The 22,332-nt window shown below is 48.8% G+C and overlaps 1 protein-coding gene and 1 pseudogene across 1 annotated transcript; one reads left to right on the top strand and one right to left on the bottom strand.

The window, feature by feature from the left end:
• Window positions 1–2,973: 2,973 nt before the first annotated feature.
• On the bottom strand, window positions 2,974–7,722 carry LOC144611115 (creatine transporter-like). Its single transcript, XM_078430183.1, is given in 8 exon segments — window positions 2,974–3,035; window positions 3,038–3,080; window positions 3,654–3,712; window positions 3,715–3,787; window positions 4,133–4,265; window positions 5,199–5,421; window positions 6,223–6,354; window positions 7,617–7,722. Coding segments are annotated over 8 exon segments (831 nt in total).
• Window positions 7,723–11,968: 4,246 nt separating this feature from the next.
• Window positions 11,969–12,392, top strand: LOC144611119 (cytochrome b-c1 complex subunit 10 pseudogene; annotated as a pseudogene).
• The last annotated feature ends 9,940 nt before the right edge of the window (window positions 12,393–22,332 follow it).

The following is a 22,332-nucleotide window of genomic DNA, read 5'->3' as shown; positions in this document are numbered from 1 at the left end:
ATGAAGAACCCTTGTGGTTCCAAAGTTCTTCCATTTATGAATGACGGAGGCCACTGTTTTATCCCCTTCCCAGATCTGTGTCTCCACACAATCCTGTCTCGGAGGTTTACAGACAATTCATTCATCTTCATGGCTTGGTTTTTGCTCTGACATGTACTGTCAACTGTGGGACCTTGTATAGACAGGTGTGAGCCTTTCCAAATCATGTCCAATCAATTTAATTTACCATTGGTGAACTCCAATCAAATTGTAGAAACATCTCAAGGATAATCAATGGAAACAGGAGCTCAATTTTGAGTTTCATAGCAAAGGGTCTGAATACTTATGTAAATGTGATATTTCAGTTATTTCTTTTCAATTACTTTGCAAAAATTTCTAAACACCTGTTTTTGCTTCTTCATTCTGCATTATTGTGTGTAGATTGATGATGAAAATTTACCGAAAAACAAGGTCCCGACCCAAAACGTCACCTATCCATGTTCTCCACAGATGCTGCCTGACCCGCTGAGTTACTCCAGCACTCTGTGAAACGTCACCTATCCATGTTCCCCACAGATGCTGCCTGACCCGCTGAGTTACTCCAGCACTCTGTGAAACGTCACCTATCCATGTTCCCCACAGATGGTGCCTGACCCGCTGAGTTACTCCAGCACTCTGTGAAACGTCACCTATCCATGTTCCCCACAGATGCTGCCTGACCCACTGAGTTACTCCAGCACTCTGTAAAACGTCACCTATCCATGTTCCCCACAGATGCTTTGTCCATTTTGTGTCTACTCTTTTTTACCCAGAGTCGGGAACTCAAGAACCAAGGTGGATAGGAACAGAATCAGGCCATTCAGCCCATCAAGTCTACACCATTCAATCATGGCTGATCTATCTCTCCCTCCTAACCCCATTCTCCTGCTTTCTCCCCGTAACCCCTGACACCCGTACAAATCAAGAATCTATCTCTGCCTTAAATATATCTACTGACTTGGCCTCCTGTGGGATTGTGGCAAATAATCCCACAGATTCACCACCCTCTGACGAAAGAAATTTCTCCTCATCTCCTTCGTCAAAGAACGTCCTTTAATTCTGAAGCTGTGCCCTCTGTCCTAGATTCTCTCACTAGTGGAAACATCCTCTCCACATCCACTCTATCCACACCTTTCATTATTCTGAATGTTTCAAGGAGGTCCCCCCTCATTCTTCTAAACTCCAGCGAGTACAGGCCCAGTGCCGACAAGCGCTCATTGTACGTTAACCCACTCATTCCTGGGATCATTCTTGTAAACCTCTGGACCCTCTCCAGAACCAGCACATCCTTCCTCAGATATGGGGCCCAAAACCGTTCACAGTACTTCAAATGTGGCCTGACCAGCGCCTTGCAGAGCTCCAAATGAGTTGGGCCGAAGGGCCTGTTTCCACACTGTACGACTCTGTAACATCTTCTGGGATAGATAGAAAATGTTGGAGTAACTCAGTGAGTCAGGCAGCATCTGTGGGGAACATGGATAGGTGACGTTTCACAGAGTGCTGGAGTAACTCAGCGGGTCAGGCAGCATCTGTGGGGAACATGGATAGGTGACGTTTCACAGAGTGCTGGAGTAACTCAGCGGGTCAGCAGCATCTGTGGGGAACATGGATAGGTGACGTTTCACAGAGTGCTGGAGCGGGTCAAATAGCATCTGTGGGGAACATGGACAGGTGACGTTTTGGGTCGAGACCGACATCTCTCATTGTCGGTCCACCCACATCTTCAGGGATATTTGCTTTCTTGAGGAAGAAGCTTTCAGCAGAGGGGCTGATCCAGGAATGGAGATCGTGTTTTAATTGTGGAAATGAGCTCTGGCCTCAGAGAAACGTTTGCAGGAACAACTCGGACTTGTTTTGGGAAGGAACAGAGATATGAAGTCCAAGTTAGTTACACAAGCACGAGAGACCTGGTGTTTAAATGTTTACAGAAATGTGTTAAACAGGTCAGAGTACGGCGAGCATCTAGTTTTAATCGTACAAACAGAGACTCACCCTACCACGAGACTAAATTAGCTGGACACGTACAGTGTAGAATTCACTCGCAGTTGGGTTGTGTTGTGTTGCTTGTGAAGATAATCAGGGAAGTTGTAGTTTTAGTTTAGAGATACAGCGCAGAAACAGGCCCTTCGGCCCATCTAGTCCGTGCTGACGAGCGATCATCCCGTACACTAGTTTAGAGATAAAGTGCGTAAACAGGCCCTTCAGCCCATCTAGTCCGTGCTGACCAGCGATCAACCCGTACACTAGTTTAGAGATACAGCGCAGAAACAGGCCCTTCAGCCATCTAGTCCATGCCAACCAGCGATCACCCCGTACACTAGTTTAGTTTAGAGATACACTGCGGAGACAGGCCCTTCAGCCCATCTAGTCCGTGCCGACCAGCGACAGCATTGAAGCAGGCCTTTCGGCCCAACAAGTCCATTCCAACCATCCAACAGCATGCTATCCCCCCCTCTGACCCCTGGGACCTCCGATCTCACACCCTGACCACTCTCCCTTGACTGCTGACCCCAGCCCTCGACGTTATCACTGACCCTCGACCTCAGCGCTAGACCTCAGCCCATTGATCGTGGTGAGAACACTCACCTCGGCAGGCCCCCCATGACCCGCGGTCCCGGCCCCCTTTGACTGCTGACCCCCGGTCCCGGCCCCTCTTGACCCCCGGTCCCGGCCCCCCTTGACTGCTGACCCCCGGTCCCGGCCCCCCTTGACCCCCGGTCCCGGCCCCCCTTGACTGCTGACCCCTGGTCCCGGCCCCCCTTGACTGCTGACCCCCGGTCCCGGCCCCCCTTGACCCCTGGTCCCGGCCCCCCTTGACTGCTGACCCCCGGTCCCGGCCCCCCTTGACCCCTGGTCCCGGCCCCCCTTGACTGCTGACCCCTGGTCCCGGCCCCCCTTGACTGCTGACCCCCGGTCTCGGCCCCCCATTGACCGCTGACCCCCCCGGCTTTGGCCTTACTTGTGGCAGTTGTTGTGGAACTGGTTGTAGCTGCCCAGAGCGGTCAGCGCCCCCAACCAATGGCGTAGGAGAAGAATATCTGTGTCCCCGCGTCAATCCACACCTGGAGAGGGGAGGGGGGGGGCAGTGAGATATAGGTCCCTGTACCCCATCTCTCCCCTGAATCACCCCCCTGTACCCCCTCCCCCTGTACCCCCCACTGTACCCCCTCCCCCCCGTCCCCCTCTCCCCCTGTACCTGAGGATCGCCCTGGCAGTGTTACCTGTACCCCCCTGTACCCCCTGTACCCCCCTCTCTCCCCTATCCCCTGTACCCCCTCTCCCCTGTACCCCCTCTCCCCTGTCCACCCCCCATGTACCCCCCTCTCCCCTGTCCCCCTGTACCCCCCTCTCCCCCTGTACCCGCCCCCCCCTGTACCCCCTCTCCCCCTGTACCTGAGCTCCCCCAGTTTCCCCAGTCAGGCTGGAGGTAGTAGACGATGCCCTGTGCAGCCCTGGCAGTGTTACCTGTACCCCCCCTGTACCCCCTCTCCCCCTGTACCCCCTCTCTCCCCTATCCCCCCCCGTACCTCCTCTCCCCTGTCCACCCCTCTCTCCCCTGTCCCCCCCTGACCCCTGCCCCCCCCTGTACCCCCTCTCCCCCTGTACCCCCCCCCTGTACCCCTCTCCCCCTGTACCTGAGGCTCCCCCAGTTTGCCCCAGTCAGGCTGGAGGTAGTACAAGATGCCCTGTGCAGCCCTGGCAGTGTTACCCCCCTCACCAACAGGATGGCCAGGATGATATAGGGGAAGGTGGCTGTCACGTAGACGATCTGTGGGGGCAGGAGAGAACGAGGGGGGGTTAGAGAGTCCTCCCCCCTCCCCACCATCACCTCCCCCCTCCCCACCGTCACCTCCCCCCTCCCCACCGTCACCTTTCCCCCTCCCCTCCCCCCTCCCCACCGTCACCATTCCCCCTCTCTTCCCCCCTCACCGCCCCTCTCTCCCACCCTCTCCCCTCACTCCGTCTCTCCCACATCTTCCCCCCTCTCTCCCACCCTCTCCCCTCACTCCGTCTCTCCCACATCTTCCCCCCTCTCTCCCCCCTCCCCCCCCTCTCTTTCCCTGACCCCCCCATCTCCCCCTGTCCTCTCCCCCCCCCCCTCCCCTGTCCATACCTTCCCGGTACACTTGACCCCCTTCCAGATGCAGAAGTAGACGGCAAGCCAGGTGGTGGCCAGACAGGCGGTCAGCTCCCAGCCCACTGACCCCAACTCCTCCAGACCACTGGACAGTCTCAGCACCCTCCTCCTGTATGTCAGGGGGGGGGGGGGGGGGGGGGAGTCACAGAGTGATATAGCACGGAAACAGCCCTTCAGCCAACCTGCCCACACCGCCCAACATGTCCCAGGCACACTCGTCCCACCTGCCTGCGCTTGGTCCATATCCCTCCAAACCTGACCTATCCATGTACCTTGAACGTTGGGATAGTCCCAGCCTCAACTACCTCCTCTGGCAGCTCGTTCCATACACCCACCACCCTCTGTGTAACAAAGTCACCCCTCACATTCCTATTAAATCTTTTCCCCTTCACCTTGAACCTATGTCCTCTAGTCCTCGATTCCCCCACTCTGGGTAAAAGACTCTGTGCGTCTACCCGATCTATTCCTCTCATGATTTTATACACCTCTTTAAGATAGAAACATAGCAAATAGGTGCAGGAGTAGGCCATTCGGCCCTTCGAGCCTGTACGCACCGCCATTCAATATGATCATGGCTGATCATCCAGCTCAGTAACCCGTACCTGCCTTCTCTCCATACCCCCTGATCCCTTTAGCCACAAGGGCCACATCTAACTCCCTCTTAAATATAGCCAATGAACTGGCCTCAACTACCTTCTGTGGCAGAGAATTCCACAGACTCACCCCTTATCCACCTGGTCTCCATGAAATAGAGACCCAACCTCTCCATGTGGCTCATACCCTCCAGTCCTGGCAACATCCTCCTAGATTTTCTTTGAACCCTTTCCAGTTTGACAACATCTTTCCGATAACACGGTGCCCAGAACTGAACGCAATATTCTAAATATGGTCTCGCCAACGTCTGACACAACTTCAACGTGACCTCCCAACTTCTATACTCAATGATGGGGGATGGCAGACGCACAGAGCGTTCAAGACTCAGGGATCAGATAACACACGGTACCCCATCTCCCCCTCCTCTCCCCCCCTGACCTCCCCTCACCCCCGCTCCCTCCATGACTTACTCCCAGAACTCCACAATGGATGACTGCGTGTGTGCTGTTCTCCCCCCAGGGTGCAGGAGTCTGTGTTCCAGGTGTTGTTGCAGGAAGCCCAGGGCAGAGTGGGGGCGAAGGAATGGACCAGGTAGAAGCTCCCCCATGCCAGAACCATGATGTAATAGGTGTTGCAGAAAAAGACTATCGCCATCGAGGCGTAGCCCAAACCTGGGGGGGGGGAGAGAGAGGGGGGTAAATACAGAGTGCACCCCTCAACCCCCCTCTCATCACCCTCCCTATCACCATCGAGGTGTAGCCCAAACCTGGGGGGGGGAGAGAGAGAGGGGGGTAAATACAGAGTGCACCCCTCAACCCCCTCTCATCACCCTCCCTATCACCACCGAAGCATAGCCCAAACCTGGGGGGGAGGGGAGAGAGGGGGGTAAATACAGAGTGCACCCCTCAACCCCCTCTCATCACCCTCCCTATCACCATCGAAGCATAGCCCAAACCTGGGGGGGGGGAGAGAGGGGGGTAAATACAGAGTGCACCCCTCCCCATCACAACCCAAACCGGGCGGGGGGGCAGAGAGAGGGGGGTAAATAGAGTGAGCCCCTCACACCTCTCCACACCCCTCCCCCATCACCACTGAGGCATAGCCCAACCCTGGGGGTAAATACAGTGAACCCCCCTCTCCCCACCCCATCACCATTGAGGAGTAGCCAAACCCGAGGGGGGGGGGCAGAGAGAGGGGGTAAATACAGTGAACCCTCTCACACCACCCCCTACCCGTCACACCTCAACCGCTCTCCCCATCACCATCGAGGCATAGGCCAGACCTGGAGGGTAGAGGGAGGGGGTAAATATACCCTGATCCCCATCGAGGCGTAGCCCCCACTGACCTTTGAAGAAAGGGTGGAGAGAGGGAGAGTGGGGTAGAGAGACAGGGGGAGACAGTCGCGCTGACCTTTGAAGAGCGGAGCGATGGGGGAGAGGGAGAGTGGGGTAGAGAGACAGAGCCGTGCTGACCTTTGAAGAGAGGAGCGATGTTCCACACTTTGACACCTCCAGCCTTCATGAATTGACCCAGAGAAATCTCCAGGAAGAAGATGGGGATTCCACCAAACACGGCGACCAGGATGTAGGGGATAAGGAACACCCCTGTGGAAGGGGGAGGAGATTAGAGGTAGTGCCCCCCCTCTCACCCCACCCCCTCTCCTTAGCCCCCTCACCTCTCACCCTCACTCCCCACCCCCCTCAACTTCCCTCTCTCACCCCCTCCCTCGCCCATCACCCCCCTCAACTTCTCTCACCCCTCAACCTCCCTCCGTCACCCCTCAACCTCCCTCCCTCGCTCACCCCTCCTTCCCTCACCCCTCAACCTCCCTCCCTCACCCATCTCCCGCCCTCCTCACCCCCCTCCGTCACTCTCCCCCCCTCACTCCCACATTGCGACACTCATTGGTGAAGACCCCTGTAGAGAAGAGAGGTTAGAGACATCATTGTGTACCCCCCTCCCGCAGTGAGAGAGAGAGAGAGAGAGAGGGGGTAGAGAGGGCGTAGAGACAGGGAGGGGGAGAGAGGGGCGGAGAAGGAGGGGGGATTGGCCAGTGGGGAGAGAGAGAGGGGGGAGGGCAGGACGAGAGGGGTTGGGTTAGTGACTGCTGTGGAGATACCAGGAGATTCCCCGAGACGGCAAAGACAGGGTGAAGGTCCAGACTGCAGGGAGACAGTCACACACACAGTCACACACACAGCAAGTGCAGGCGATCCTGGGCATGGGAATACGGGGGGTACAGGGGAGCACTGGGGTACAGGGGAGTACTGGGGTACAGGGGAACACGGGTACAGGGGAGTTGGGTATTGGGGTTCACAGGAAGGAGAGTAATAGGGTTTGGGGTGTACAGGCGAGTATTGGGGTACATGGGAGTGGGGTTCGGGTGTACAGGCCAGTACTAGGGTACAGGGGAGTAATGGGGTTCATGGTGTACTGGGTACAGTAGGGTACAGGGGAGTAATGGGGTTCATGGTGTACTGGGTACAGGGGAGTAATGGGGTTCATGGTGTACTGGGGTACAGGGGAGCACTGTGGTACAGGGGAGCACTGGGGTACAGGGGAGCACTGGGGTACAGGGGAGCACTGGGGTACAGGGGAGCACTGGGGTACAGGGGAGCACTGGGGTACAGGGGAGCACTGGGGTACAGGGGAGCACTGGGGTACAGGGAAGTGGGGTATTGGGGTTCACAGGAAGGAGAGTAATAGGGTTTGGGGTGTACAGGCGAGTATTGGGGTACAGGGGAGTGGGGTTCGGGGTGTATTGGGGTGCAGGGGAGTGGGGTTCGGGGTGTATTGGGGTACAGGGGAGTGGGGTTCGGGGTGTATTGGGGTACAGGGGAGTGGGGTTCGGGGTTTATTGGGGTACAGGGGAGTGGGGTTCGGGTCCGTGTCTGATCTCCAGACTGGTTGCTGCCACCAGGCTGGTTTTCAAGGCGCTGATTCCAGGTCTGGTAACCCGAGAGTCCTCCCATTGGAATCTGATCCTCCAGTCAGCGCGTGGTCCACCTCTGCAGATTTCCTGGAACCGCAGGCGAGGGATGGGCTTGTGGTAATTGGAGCAGAATCAGGCCATTCGGCCCATCGAGTCTACTCCGCCATTCAATCACGGCTGACCTATCTCTCCCTCCCAACCCCATTCTCCTGCCTTCTCCCCATAACCCCTGAAACACAGCGTGGAAACAGGCCCTTCAGCCCAATTTGTCCACCCCACCCAACATGCCCCATCTACACGAGTCCCGCCAAACCTATCCTATCCATGTACCTGTCTAACTGTTTCTCAAACAATGGGATAGTCCCAGCCTCAACTACTTCCTCCGGCAGCTCGTTCCATACACCCACCACCCTCTGTGTGGAAAAGTTACCTCTCAGATTCCTATTAAATCCTTTCCCATTCACCTCAAACCTGTGTCCTCTGGTCCTCGATTCCCCTACTCTGGGCAAGGGATTCTGTGCATCTACCCGATCTATTCCCCTCATGATTTTAAACGAGTTATTACGGGGGACCAGCGGGTGGTATCCAGGGTTTAGAAAACTGTGGAAAACCAACTCGGTCATGGGGAGAACGGGAAAACTCCGCACAGACAGCACCCGTAGTCGGGATGGAACCCGGGTCTCTGGCGCCGTTCTTGTAACACATGTGGGGAAAGCTCGGTGCCCCTGGTTACAGGGGGAGGGGGGTCGTGGTATCCCTGGTTACGGGGGGAGGGGGGTAGGTGGTGTCCCGGGTTAGGGGCTGGGGGGGGGGAGCTCAGTATCCCGGGCTATCCCGGGTTAGGGGGAAGGGGGTGGGTTGCTATCCCGGGTTAGTGGGGGTGGTGTCCCGGGCTATCCCGGGTTTGGGGGAAGGGGGTGGGTTGCTATCCCGGGTTAGGGGGGGGTGGTGTCCCGGGCTATCCCGGGTTAGGGGGGGGTGGTGTCCCGGGCTATCCCGGTTTAGGGGGGGGGTGGTGTCCCGGGCTATCCCGGGTTAGGGGGAAGGGGGTGGGTTGCTATCCCGGGTTAGGGGGGGTGGTGTCCCGGGCTATCCCGGGTAAGGGGGGGGTGGTGTCCCGGGCTATCCCGGGTTAGGGGGGGTGGTGTCCCGGGCTATCCCGGGTTAGGGGGGGGTGGGTTGCTATCCCAGGTCAGGGGCTGACTCATTCCTTCTCTGCTTGTCATGCAGCGTTACTCAAGCACTTTGTGTATATCTGGATCGACCTGATCTCTCGGTTGCCATTGTCCTTCCCACTCCCACACTGACCATTCTGTCCTGGGCCTCCTCCGCTGTCAGAGTGAGACCAAACGCAAATTGGAGGAACAATTTTTCACTTGGGCAGCTTACAGCCCAGTGGTATGAGTTTTGATATCTCTAATTTCAAGTAACCCTGACACTCCCTCTCCCTCCATCCCGCCCCCACCCAAGTCACACCAGCTTCTCATTCTCGCCCGACAAACAGCTAACAATGGCCTGTTTCTTTTATCATCCTTTTGGGCATATCTTTCATTCATTTGTTCCATATCTCTCTATATCATAGAAACAGAAACATAGAAAATAGGTGCAGGAGTAGGCCATTCGGCCCTTCGAGCCTGTACACACCGCCATTCAATATGATCATGGCTGATCATCCAACTCAGTAACCTGTACCTGCCTTCACTCCATACCCCTTGATCCCTTTAGCCACAAGGGCCACATCTAACTCCCTCTTAAATATAGCCAATGAACTGGCCTCAACTACCTTCTGTGGCAGAGAATTCCACAGACTTACCACTCTCTGTGTGAAAAAAAACGTTCTCATCTCGGTCCTAAAAGACTTCCCCCTTATCCTTAAACTGTGACCCCTTGTTCTGGACTTCCCCAACATCGGGAACAATCTTCCTGCATCCAGCCTGTCCAACCCCTTAAGAATTTTGTAACTTTCTATAAGATCCCCCCTCAGTCTTCTAAATTCCAGCGAGTACAAGCCGAGTCTATCAACGTCTATAGCTCTCGTTTTCCTTTCCCGTGACTTTCAATCTCAAGAAGAGTCTCGACCCGAAACGTCACCCATTCCTTCTCTTTTTTTTTTTTTTTTTTTTAAATATTTTATTTAAGTTTTAACAGAACCCATACGTTATACATTATACATTTCATAGTAAACAATAGTAAACAATAGTCACTAACCTATAACTTCGATTATACACGTATTGTTCTGTATTTTCTCCCCTCGCCCCCCCACCCCTCAGTTGAAAAGAAAGAAAAAGAAAAAGCAGAAGAAAGAAAGAAACCTGGAGTCCCGAGGGGGTCACTTCCGAGTAATTTCTTTTCTAAATTCTTGCTAGGTAACAAGGCAATCCTGAATTTAAGTACTTCCTATTCTTAATCCTAACTTTGCCATGAATGGGTTCCACACCTTCAAAAAGAAGTCGTATCCATTTCTCAGATTATACGTTGCTTTTTCTAATGGGATACAACTCCGCATTTCTGCATGCCATCTTTCGAATCTTATTTCATTTTGTTCTTTCCATGTAACCGCAACACATTTTTTGGCTACTGCTAATGATATTTTGAGAAATCTTTCCTGATGTTTATCGAGACTTAGCTTTGGTGTTATTCCTTTTGTATCTCCTAGCAAAAACAACCTTGGATCCATTGGTATAATCTTATTCATTAATTGCTCTAGGTCTTGCCAAAAAGGAGTTACCTTCTGACATGCCCAAGTAGAGTGTATAAAAGTGCCCACGTCTTGGTTGCATCTAAAACACCTTTCAGTTGAATTTAGTTTAAATTTATTTAATTTTTCCGGGGTTAAATATAGTTGCTGAAAAAAATTATACTGCACTAAGTTATACCTCACATTAATAGTATTTTTCATAATATCTAGACACAGTCTTTCCCAACTTGGTTCATCAATAATAATATTAAGATCTGTTTCCCATCTTTGTCTTGCTTTATTAATTCCTATCTTTGGACTAGCTATCTGTAGTAGTTTATACATTGATGATATAATTTTTTTAATTCCCTTACCCTGAATCAAGGATTCGATTCCTTTAATCTGAAATAGAGACATTGAATTTCCTAACTTTTCCCTTAAAAAAGATTGTAATTGATAATAGAAAAAAATACTATTCCCTGGAATTTGATATTTATTTCTCAATTGAGAAAATGTCAAAAAGATATTCCCTTCATAGCAATCTCCTATATTTTTAATACCCTTCTGTTCCCAGAGTTGTAGTATTTGATTATTCCAAGCAAACGGCAATAATCAATTTTTTACTAATGGAGTTTTAGCTGTTAAAAAAAATCTTTTATCATTAACTTTAACTGTTTTCAACCATGTATTAATTAAATGTTTTAGCAAGGGTGACTCTTTATCCTTAACTAATATCTTCGCTTCCCATTTATATATAAATTCTTCTGGACAAGACTCTTTTATTTTATCCATTTCAATTTTAACCCATGCTGTTTTTCCACCCTCTTGATAAAAGGATGAAATAAAACTCATTTGTGCTGCCAGGTAGTAATTTTTAAAATTTGGTAATTGCAATCCACCTAATTCAAATTTCCATGTTAATTTTTCCAGAGACACTCTTGGCATTTTACCTTTCCAAAGAAAATTCCTCACAGTTTTGTTCAATTCTTGGAAAAATTTATTTGGCAAAGGTATAGGCAGTGTTGAAAATAAATACTGTATCCTCGGAAAAATATTCATCTTAATACAGTTAACTCTCCCTATCAATGTGTAAGAAACAGAATGATTAAACCACCAGAGACAGGATGATTAATACCTAAAGGAATGTAGAAGGGGGGGGGGGACTGAGGGTTTGTGAGAGACAGAAGGATTAAAACCAGAGACAGGATGATAAGAATTTAACACTGCCTTTGTAAAAAACTGAGGGAATGATTGTGGACAGAGATAAGATACGCAATCAGCTACAATCTTAAGAAGGTGTCAACAAGGCAGGAAAGGGTTAAAATGAGTCATGAACATAGCTACTGCGCTTGCTCAATGAAGCAAATGAATATTGCTAACACGCCCCTGATCTGCTAATTAACATTTACATGCGATGTATGATCTGGGAGTTACCCATGGGCGGTACAGAAGATTGTGCACCTCAGCGCTCTGATTGGAAGGAGCCCGAAGGGGAGGGGGATCCAACGAAGGGGAGGGAAATTCAAATAAGTTGTATTGTATAAAGAGAAGGCACTGTCTTTGTCTCGGTGTGTCTCGATTTGGAGAGGCACCCGGATCTGCAGGAGTCGTCGCCATGCTGGAGCGCGTCCTGGGGCCAAGATACGCGCAGCTGCTGAGGAACTGGGTTCCAACAATGACAACTTGGGGAGCTGTGGGGGGTGTAGCATTTATATATGCTACAGACTGGAAAGTAATAGTTGGTCGTATCCCATACATAAAAGGAAAATTCAAGACTGAATGAAGATCTCACTAGCTTAATGGAATTAAAAGAATAATCTGACCAAGTGATCAACGACAGACACCAAACCAGTCAAGAAATTTGTGAACTGAACATTTCTAGTTTTGAACTTTTAAAGCTGAGCAGGCAGGAATCAGTTCTAACAACTTCGGAGACTGCATGTAATAATGTAAAACAGATTGTTGCCACTGGAACACTTACTGCTCTGATTCTTCAGATTTTTGGGATCTTGTCATGCTTTGAATGTTTCCTTCAGCTTCTAAAATAAAAATAAAAAAACCCGGATCTGCAGACTCGTGCCAACCACAGACTGGACGGCACCTCCAAACTCCTGGTGGAAACGGTCAAAGATGCAAAGCTGCGCGACGCCTTCAGTGACCCTGCAGGCGGAGTCCAGCCACGGTTCACCTGGTCAGGACCAAACGGTTCAGCCCAGTCCCAGATAGACTTCCTCTTCACATCGAGGGCCATCACGGTCAGACACACCGACCTCGCGCCGGTGTTCTTCTCTGACCACTGCCTCCTTCAGGCCACCTGTCACCTACAGGAGGACCGGAAGGCGGGCAGAGGGACGTGGAAGCTAAACGTGGAGCTGTTGACCCCGGAGAACGTTAAGGAGCTAAAGAGGGACTACGCATGTTGGAGAACTGTGAGGCCCCTCTTTGACTCCCAGGCACTCTGGTGGGAGGCAACAAAGGAGAACATCAAGAAGTTCTTCGTCTCCAAAGGTGTTCAGAGAGCAAGACAGGGTAAGAGGGAACTGTGTCAACTCCAGACAGATTTGCAGCAGCTACTCCTTCTGCAGAGGAGAGGGGTGGATGTGAGGGAGGAACTGAGAGAGTTGAAGGGCCGGCAAGCTCGGCTCTTTACCTCTGAATCCTCCAAGATCATCTTCCGGTCCAGGGTCCGCCATGTTGAGCAGGATGAGACGTGCTCACGTTACTTCTTCCATAAGGTTCACAGGGGGAGCTCTGTGATCAAAAGCCTTAGGGAGGAGGACGGCTCGGTAACATCCTCGCAGACAGACATGCTCAAGATCTGCAGATCCTTTTATAAGGATCTGTACGATGTAAAGACCACAGACAGCACCACCTCCCAGAACTTCCTGTCCTCCATCACGGAAGTCTTGGACGACAGCAAGCGGGAGAGTCTGGACCAACCACTGACCCTGGAGGAGCTGACTGGCTCCATCCGTTCCTTTGACTCGAGTAAAACTCCCGGAGGCGATGGCTTACCGGCAGAGTTGTACTCGGCTCTGTGGGACTGGGTGGGCCCGGACCTGCTGGAAGTGTACAACGATATACTTCTAGCCGGCAGCATGTCAGACTATGAGGAAGGGCAACATCACCCTGATCTACAAGCAGAAGGGGGAGATGAATGACTTAAGGAATTGGAGACCCATCACATTGTTGAATGTAGACTACAAGATCCTGTCTAAGGCCATCGCCAACCGGGTCAAGTCTGCTCTGGGACAGGTGATCCACCCGGACCAAACCTGTGCTGTACCTGGCAGGAAAATCTCAGACAGCCTGGTGCTGCTGAGAGATACCATTGCCTACATGCAGGATGGGTGGATGCCTGCCTGGTCAGCTTGGACCAGGAGAAGGCCTTCGACAGGATATCGCACACGTACATGAGGGACGTGCTCTCCAAAATGGGCTTTGGGGAGGGAATCAGGAAGTGGATACAACTGCTCTACTCCGATATCTGTAGTGCAGTCCAAATTAATGGGTGGGAATCAGACAGCTTCCCCGTCAGGTCTGGAGTCAGGCAGGGTTGCCCTCTTTCCCCTGTCTTGTTCGTCTGTTGCATTGAACCCTTTGCCGAATCCATCAGGAAGGATGCGAGCATAAGAGGAGTGACACTGCCAGGCAGTGGGGGCACTCAGGTCAAGGCCTCCCTGTACATGGACGATGTCGCCGTCTTCTGCTCGGATCCAGGGTCGGTCCGCAGACTGATCAGCGTCTGCGACCAGTTTGAGTTGGCCACGGGGGCCAGGGTAAACCGCAGGAAGAGCGAGGCCATGCTCTTTGGCAACTGGCCCGACCGATCTTCCATCCCCTTCACCATCAAGCCTGACTTCCTGAAGGTGCTGGGGATCTGGTTCGGGAAGGCTGAGGCGTGTAACAAAAGTTGGCTGGAGTGGATAGCCAAGGTGGGGAAGAAGCTGGAGCTGTGGAAGCAGCGCTCCCTCTCCATCACGGGGAAAAACCTGGTCATCAGGTGTGAGGTGCTCTCGGGGCTGCTGTACTTGGCGCAAGTGTGGCCCATCCCTCCCTCCTACGCCACGGGGATCACCCGGGCCGTCTTCCGCTTCATCTGGGGGTCGGCGATGGACCGGGTGCGACGAGCCACAATGCACAAGTCGGCAGACAACGGGGGTAAAGACGTGCCCAACGTCGCCCTCATTCTGATGGCCACTTTCGTGTGTGGCTGCATCAGGCGGAGCATAGAGCCAAGGCACGTGGGCACCAAATGCCACTACCTGCTGAGGTTCTACCTGTCCCCGGTGTTGCGAAGGATGGGCCTGGCGCAGATGCCACGCAATGTGCCAGTCAGCTGGACATTGCCGAACCATCTGTCGTTTGTGGACAGGTTCTTCCGGACCAACACCTTTGACCACAAGTCCATCGGGCAGTGGTCAGCACGGAACGTCCTGCAGGCACTGCAGGGGAATGACTCCATGGATCCTGTGGCGTGGTTCCCAGAACAGACAGCCCAGCTTGTCTGGCAAAATGCCTCATCGCCAGAACTCACCAACAAGCACCAAGACCTGGCTTGGCTGGCGGTGAGGGGAGCCCGCTCAGTCAGATCCTTCCTGCACCGCCGGAACCTCACTACCAGCGCACGCTGCCCTCGGGACGGCTGCTACGGAGAGGAAACGGTGGCCCACCTCTTCAAAGAGTGTGGATTTGCCAGGAGAGTCTGGAGAGGTCTGCAGGGGTCCCTGTCACGATTCATTCCGAGCAGCTCCGTCACAGAGGACTCTGTGCTCTACGGACTGTTCCCAGGGACGCATTCCGAGACTGACATCGAGTGCTGCTGGAAGGTCATCAACTCGGTGAAAGACGCTCTTTGGTCTGCCCGATCCTTGTTGACCTCCCAGCGGAGCGAGCTGTCCGTCAAGGAATGTTGCCGACTGGCCCACTGCAGACTGCAGGAGTACGTGCTGAGGGACGCTCTGAAGCTCGGTGCAGCCAACGCCAAGGCCCTGTGGGGGAGGACCACAGTCTAGGGTCCTTCCGCTGCTGGACATGGGTGGCAGGGTGTGGTGGAGAGAGACGCCCCTCCAAATAAGGGATATGTATGTAAATGTAAGTAAATGTCTAAGTAAATGCCTGTATTGAATATGTAACCTCCGGAAATGTCGGATGGGTTTGTTTAAAAAAGATGTTTTGTAAATGATATTTATTACTTGAATAAAGTATTTTTTGATTAAAAAAAAAAAAGTAATAAATATTTCTTGTTTCAACGACTTTGTCTCTGGCATCGTGATTGTGAGCACCAAAGTTACATCTCACAAATGTAATTGGAAGATTCATCCATTTCTTCAGGTCCTCATCTATTTTTTTTATTAGTGGTTTATAATTTAATTTATACAAATTATTTAACTTATTATCTACTTTAACTCCTAATAACTTAATGCCTTCTTTTTGCCATTTAAACTGACTTTCTCTTTTACATTGATCATAATTGCCTTCAACAAGAGGCATTATTTCAGTTTTATCTTTATTAATTTTATATCCTGATACTTTCCCATATTCTTCCAGTCTAGAATATAGTTTTCTTAAGGATTCCAATGGTCTAGTAAGACAAATTAAGACATCATCTGCAAATAAAGTAATCTTGTGATCTTCCTGGTTAACTTTAAATCCTTTAATATCTAAATCTGATCTTATTAGCTCTGCCAGAGGTTCAATGGCCAATACAAATAAAGTCGGTGACAAGGGACATCCCTGTCTACTAGATCTTTCCAAATTAAATGATTGAGAAGATTGGCCATTTGTCACCACTTTGGCTTTAGGTTGTTTATAAAGAGCTTTTACCCAGTTAATAAAACTGTTTCCTAATCGGTACTTCTCTAATACTTTAAATAAAAAATCCCATTCTAACCTGTCAAACGCCTTTTCAGCATCTAAAGCAACAGCTACGCTCAATTCCTTTCTTTTCTGTGCTAAATGTAAAATACTTATAAATCTTGCTACATTATCAGATATTTTCCTTTTTTTGACAAATCCAGTTTGGTCCTCTTTATCAGCTTCGGTAAATATTCTGCCAATCTCCTTGCTAAAAGTTTAGCAACTATTTTATAATCTACATTCAACAATGATATTGGTCTATAAGAAGATGCATTTAAAGGGTCTTTCCCTTTTTTTAAAATTACAGTTATAATTGCCAATGAGAAGGAGTCTGGTAATGTAGATGTTTTCTCCGCTTGATGTATCACTTCCATAAATAGTGGTAACAACAACTCTATAAATTTTTTATAGAACTCAGGCGGAAAACCATCTTCCCCTGGAGATTTATTACTTGGTAAAGAATATAGTACTTCCTCCACCTCTCTCAAAGTAAAGGAGGCATTTAGTCCCATCTGCTCCTCATTAGAGATTGTTGGTAATCGTATCTTGGATAAAAAATTATTTATCTTAATTTCATCCTTTTCAGATTCAGAATGGTGGAGATTAGTGTAGAATTGCTTAAATACCTCATTGATTTCTCTAGGTTTATAAGTTATAATGTTCTGATCTGTTCTAATTGAATTTATTGTTCTTGATATTTGTTCTTCTTTCAATTGCCATGCCAATACCTTGTGGGCTCTTTCTCCTAATTCATAATATCTTTGGTTAGTTCGTAATATTAGTTTTTCAGTTCTGTGAGTGTGTAATGTATTGTATTGAAATTTTTTATTTGCAAGTTGTGTTTTTTTTGTATCTGAAGAAGTTTTCTGTAAGTCTTTTTCTAATACAGTGATTTCTTTTTCTAATCTTTCAGATTCCTTCTTATAGTCTTTCTTTATCTTAGATGAGTAGCTTATAATTTGGCCTCTCAAATAAGCCTTCATTGCATCCCATACAATAAATTTATCATCCACTGAATTTAAATTTGTCTCCAAATATAATTCAATTTGTCCTCGAATAAAATCACAAAAGTCTTGCCTTTTCAATAGTAAAGAGTTGAGTCTCCATCTATACACTGCCTGTTCTTTATCTGACATCGTAATTTTCATTAATAATGGTGAGTGAACCGATAACAATCTAGCCTTGTAATCTATTTGTATTATTCTACCGCTTAATTGAGCTGAAATCAAAAATAGATCTATTCTAGAATATGTATCATGTCTATTGGAATAAAAAGAGTAATCTCTTTCCTTGGGATGGCTTTTCCTCCAAACATCTATTAAATTTAAACTTTCCATTAAATTCAAGGTTGTCTTCGCTGCTCTTGTCCTTGTCGTTGTCCTTGATGATCTATCCATTACTGGATCTAAACAAAAATTGAAATCTCCCCCTATCAATATATTTTCATGTGCTTCCGCTAGATTTAGAAAGGTATCCTGCACAAACTTCTCATCATCTATATTTGGTGTATATATATTCATTAAGGTCCACAATTCTGAGAAAATTTGACAATGTACCATTACAAATCTACCTACTGGGTCACTTACAATATTTTGTATCTTAATTGGTAGCGTTTTCTTAAATAGGATAGCAACCCCTCTTGCTTTTGAATTAAAAGAAGCTGCTACCAAACTTCCTACCCAATCTCTCTTTAACTTTTGATGTTCTTTTTCCGTTAGATGTGTTTCTTGTAAGAAAGCTATATCCACTTCCAATTTTTTCATCTGTGTTAAAATTCTCTTCCTTTTTATCGGTCCATTTAACCCATTCACATTATAACTTAAAAAATTTAATTTATTCTCCATTCAATCTTTTTCTTTTTTTTCCCCTTCTTCCTTACCTTGATACCTCTTCGAATATTTACGTTGTGTCGTATTTCAGTGTACTCCCTTCCATCGTCCAGATACAAATACAGAAAAGAAAAAAGAAAGAAAGAAAAGTAAACCCTCCCTCTAATGTTGTTAATAAATAAATTAACAACATTACCCCCCTCTATTATACGAGGTGTGGTCCACACCACACTTGTGCCCATGATTATGGTAGAGCATGCATATTCTCCAACCCCCCCGATATTTCAAGTACTTCTAAAAATTAACTATCCTTAATACAATTGATCCCCTCTATAGTATACAAATCTTGTTAATAATCATTCATTCACGGATCTTCTTCACCAATTCTCGATGGCAATTCTTCAGCAAATTCTTGTGCTCTGACAAAGTCTTTGAAAAATTTATTTTCTCCAATGTTGATCATGATCTTCAAAGTAGCAGGATGCAGTAAAATGAACTTATAGCCTTTCTTCCATAAAATATTTTTTGCCTTATTAAATTCTTTTTTCCTGCTCAACAAGACATTACTAATATCTGGGTAAAAAATTATTTTGGTACCTTCATACTCTATTGGTTTTCCCTGTCTTATATTCATTCCGACTGATTTGAGGACCAATTCTCTATCTCGGTATCTTAAGAATTTAATCAACACAGATCTTGGCTTTTGATTATTCGTAGGTTTCGGTCTTAGAGCCCTATGTGCTCTTTCTATTTCCATCGGTCCTTGTTTATCTATTCCAAGACTAGTCACTATCCAATCTTAAAAAAAATTGATTGGGTCTTCCCCTCAACTCCCTCTGGCAAGTCAACAATTTTAACATTATTTCTCCTGCTGTAGTTTTCCAAGGCATCCAACTTTTCCACGATCTTTTTGCTTTCAATTGTTGCAGCAGTAATACTATCTTCATTTCTTTCCACTCTGGATTTTAACAATTCGTTCACCATTTCTATATTATCCACTCTGTTTATCACTGTTTGAAAGTCCCCCTCCATTTTTTTCAAAGTCTTATATATTTCGATATTGTCCTTATGAAGCTCCTTGTTATCGTTATGCAGTTCCTTATTATCTATCCTCAATGCTTTCACTTCCTTTTCCATCACTTTGTGAGCTCCTTCAATTTTCTTGAGGCTTTTAATAATTTCTTCAAACATCGCTTTAATTTTAATCTCTGAATCTTCTTGATCCCGTTCTTGCTTGTTTCCACTTTCACTGCTAGTTCCCTCATCTTCACTCGATTCCGAAACTTGAGCCTCTCGGCCACCAGAGGGCCATGCCTCTGCGCCTGCTGAGAGCTCCTCAAATCCAGGCCCCTGCTCCGTCGTGGCTGTAGGCCTACCTTCGATTTTCTTTCTTGATTCCCTCGGTGGATTTCTTGGCTTCAGTGGCAGCAATGCTCCCTTCCTTTCTTTCTTGGGGTTCATCAGTACGTTCTTTATACTTTTTACTTTAAATTAAAGTACTTGAATTCTTTTAGTGCGTCTTTTTTTGGTAGTTTAGAGCTTTGTTCTCGGGAGTGCTGAAAAGTTATGTCTACTCAGCCAGACATTGGACACGCCCCCCACCCATTCCTTCTCGCCAGAGATGCTGCCTGACCCGCTGAGTGTGTGTGTGACAGAGTGCTGGAGTAACTCAGCGGGTCAGGCAGCATCTGTGGAGAGAAGGAATTGGTGACGCTTCGGGTTAAGACCCTTCTTCACACACGGACCGAATTGTTTTACCAATTCCTTCTCTCCACAGCTGTTGTCTGACCTGCTGAGTTATTCCCGCACTCTCTCAACCGTCACCTATCCATGTTCTCCACAGATGCTGCCTGACCCGCTGAGTTACTCCAGCACTCTGTGAAACGTCACCTATCCATGTTCTCCACAGATGCTGCCTGACCTGCTGAGTTACTCCAGCACTCTGTGAAACGTCACCTATCCATGTTCTCCACAGATGCTGCCTGACCCGCTGAGTTACTCCAGCACTCTGTGAAACGTCACCTATCCATGTTCTCCACAGATGCTGCCTGACCCGCTGAGTTACTCCAACATTTTGTGTCCATCTTCAGTGTAAACCAGCACCTGCATTTCCTTCCCACACGTCGGGAAGCTGCCGCGACAACACTGAGAGGGTGGAGACAGCACTGAAGTGATGGGATAATTCGTGGCTTGGTTGGGGGATTGGAAACACTTATGGCGATCTCTTGTGTAGCTATTTCCAGTGGTCACTGGACAGGTGGCCTTTCAGCAACTGTCCTGGTGAACAGGAGGGGGAAGCATTTTATTCTTAGATAGAGAGGATGAAATATTATATATGGCTGTGCAGGTGAGGAGCTTTGGGAGGGGCTGGAAGATCACAGGTGGCTTGGCAAATGGCTGGGACCACACCTGTTCACAGGTAAGGCAACTTCACCTGCGGCAAAGTTTATTCCAGACTGACTGTGATGATGCTCGGACAGCCAGCGGGTCAAGGCTGAGGGTCTGAACCCAAACTACTGATTCACTTTGTACCGACGTTGAGTGTGTGTATGTGTGTACACATTGACCACGCCACACTCGTCTGTGTGTGTACTGGATGTACTGTGTGTGTATACTGTGTGCGTGTGTACACATTGACCACGCCACACTCTGCTGTGTGTCTGCTGTGTGTACGATGTATGTGTACCATGTGTGCTCACGTTCACCGCACCACTCTCTGGTGTGTGTACTGTGTGCATACCTGCGTGTACTGTTTGTGTGTGTGTGTGTACTGTATGTGTGTGTGTGGGGGTACTGTGTGTGTGTGTGTGTGTGTGTATTGTGTGCTGTGTGTGTGCCATGTGCGTACACGTTGACCACGCCACACACTGGTGTTAAATTTCGATTCTAATAGACAGAGAACAACACCATAAAGTGGTAAAACATTAGTCTTTATTACGCCCGCGGGAGTGGGAGAGCCACAAATAGTATGCTCGCATACTAGCAGTCACTCGAAGACCCCACTCACTTACAGAGTGTTTCAGGAACCTTTTTATGCAACAAATACAATGGGTTTTTAGAAGTGATAACAGAACCAGACACCCCACACAGGTGGTCTTGCAAGAGGATGGGAGTTCAATGAATCATCACCCACCATCACTGGCCATTGTCCGAGGTTAACAATTGAGTATATTAACATAAACACATCTTCCAGGTGCTCAACTTTAGAGTGATTGTAACGAGGCTCAGTCTATTCACATAAACTCATCTTTCTGGGGCTCAACCTTGTGGTAATTGTTAAGAGGCTCAAGTCTACTGATGCTCTTCTGTATCCGTATCCTGTCCTTTGTAAGATTACAACACCCCTTCTGCAATCTCAAGCCAGCATCCACACAGAGGTAGACTTGCCGGCATCTGAGGTATGCATTTTAATTTAGTGACAGTTCAGCTTCATGTAGCATTTGGTCACATACACCTTAACCCTTAAATCCCCTTTTCTCCTTTACACTGGTGCTGGGGTTTCCTGTGGTACGGTCGCTATTCACACGTCACTCTGAATCCGAGGGCCATACTTGGTCCATGGAACAATGTTTAACGGAGATGTTCAGGGCAGGTTGTTTCACAGAGGGTGGTGGGGACCTGGAACCAGGGGTGGTGGTGGAGGCAGATACGATAGTGGTGTTTAAAAGGTTTTTGGACAGGCACGGGCAGAGAATGGGGGATATGGATCACGTGCAGGCAGAGGGGATCAGTTCAACTTGGCATTATGTTCAGCACGGACATTGTGGGCCGAAGGGCCTGCTCCTGCGCTGTGTTCATCTCTGCCCAGGCATTAATGATAGGAGCAGAATTAGGCCATTCGGACCATTGAGTCCACTGCCATTCAATCATGGCTGATCTATCTCTCCCTCCTGACCCCATTCTCCTGCCTTCTCCCCATAACCTCTGACACCCGCACTGATCAACAATCTATCAATCTCCGCCTACAATAGACAATAGGTGCAGGAGGAGGCCATTCAGCCCTTTGAGCCTGTACGCACCGCCATTCAATGTGATCATGGTTGATCATTCTCAATCAGTACCCCGTTCCTGCCTTCTCCCCATACCCCCTGACTCCGCTATCCTTAAGAGCTCTATCCAGCTCTCTCTTGAATGCATTCAGAGAATTGGCCTCCACTGCCTTCTGAGGCAGAGAATTCCACAGATTCACAACTCTCTGACTGAAAAAGTTTTTCCTCATCTCACTTCTAAATGGCCTACCCCTTATTCTTAAACTGTGGCCCCTGGTTCTGGACTCCCCCAACAT

The sequence above is a fragment of the Rhinoraja longicauda genome, chromosome 39, assembly GCF_053455715.1.
Source record: "Rhinoraja longicauda isolate Sanriku21f chromosome 39, sRhiLon1.1, whole genome shotgun sequence".
Taxonomy (NCBI): Eukaryota; Metazoa; Chordata; class Chondrichthyes; order Rajiformes; family Arhynchobatidae; genus Rhinoraja; species Rhinoraja longicauda.
This window is presented reverse-complemented; position numbering and strand designations above follow the sequence as displayed.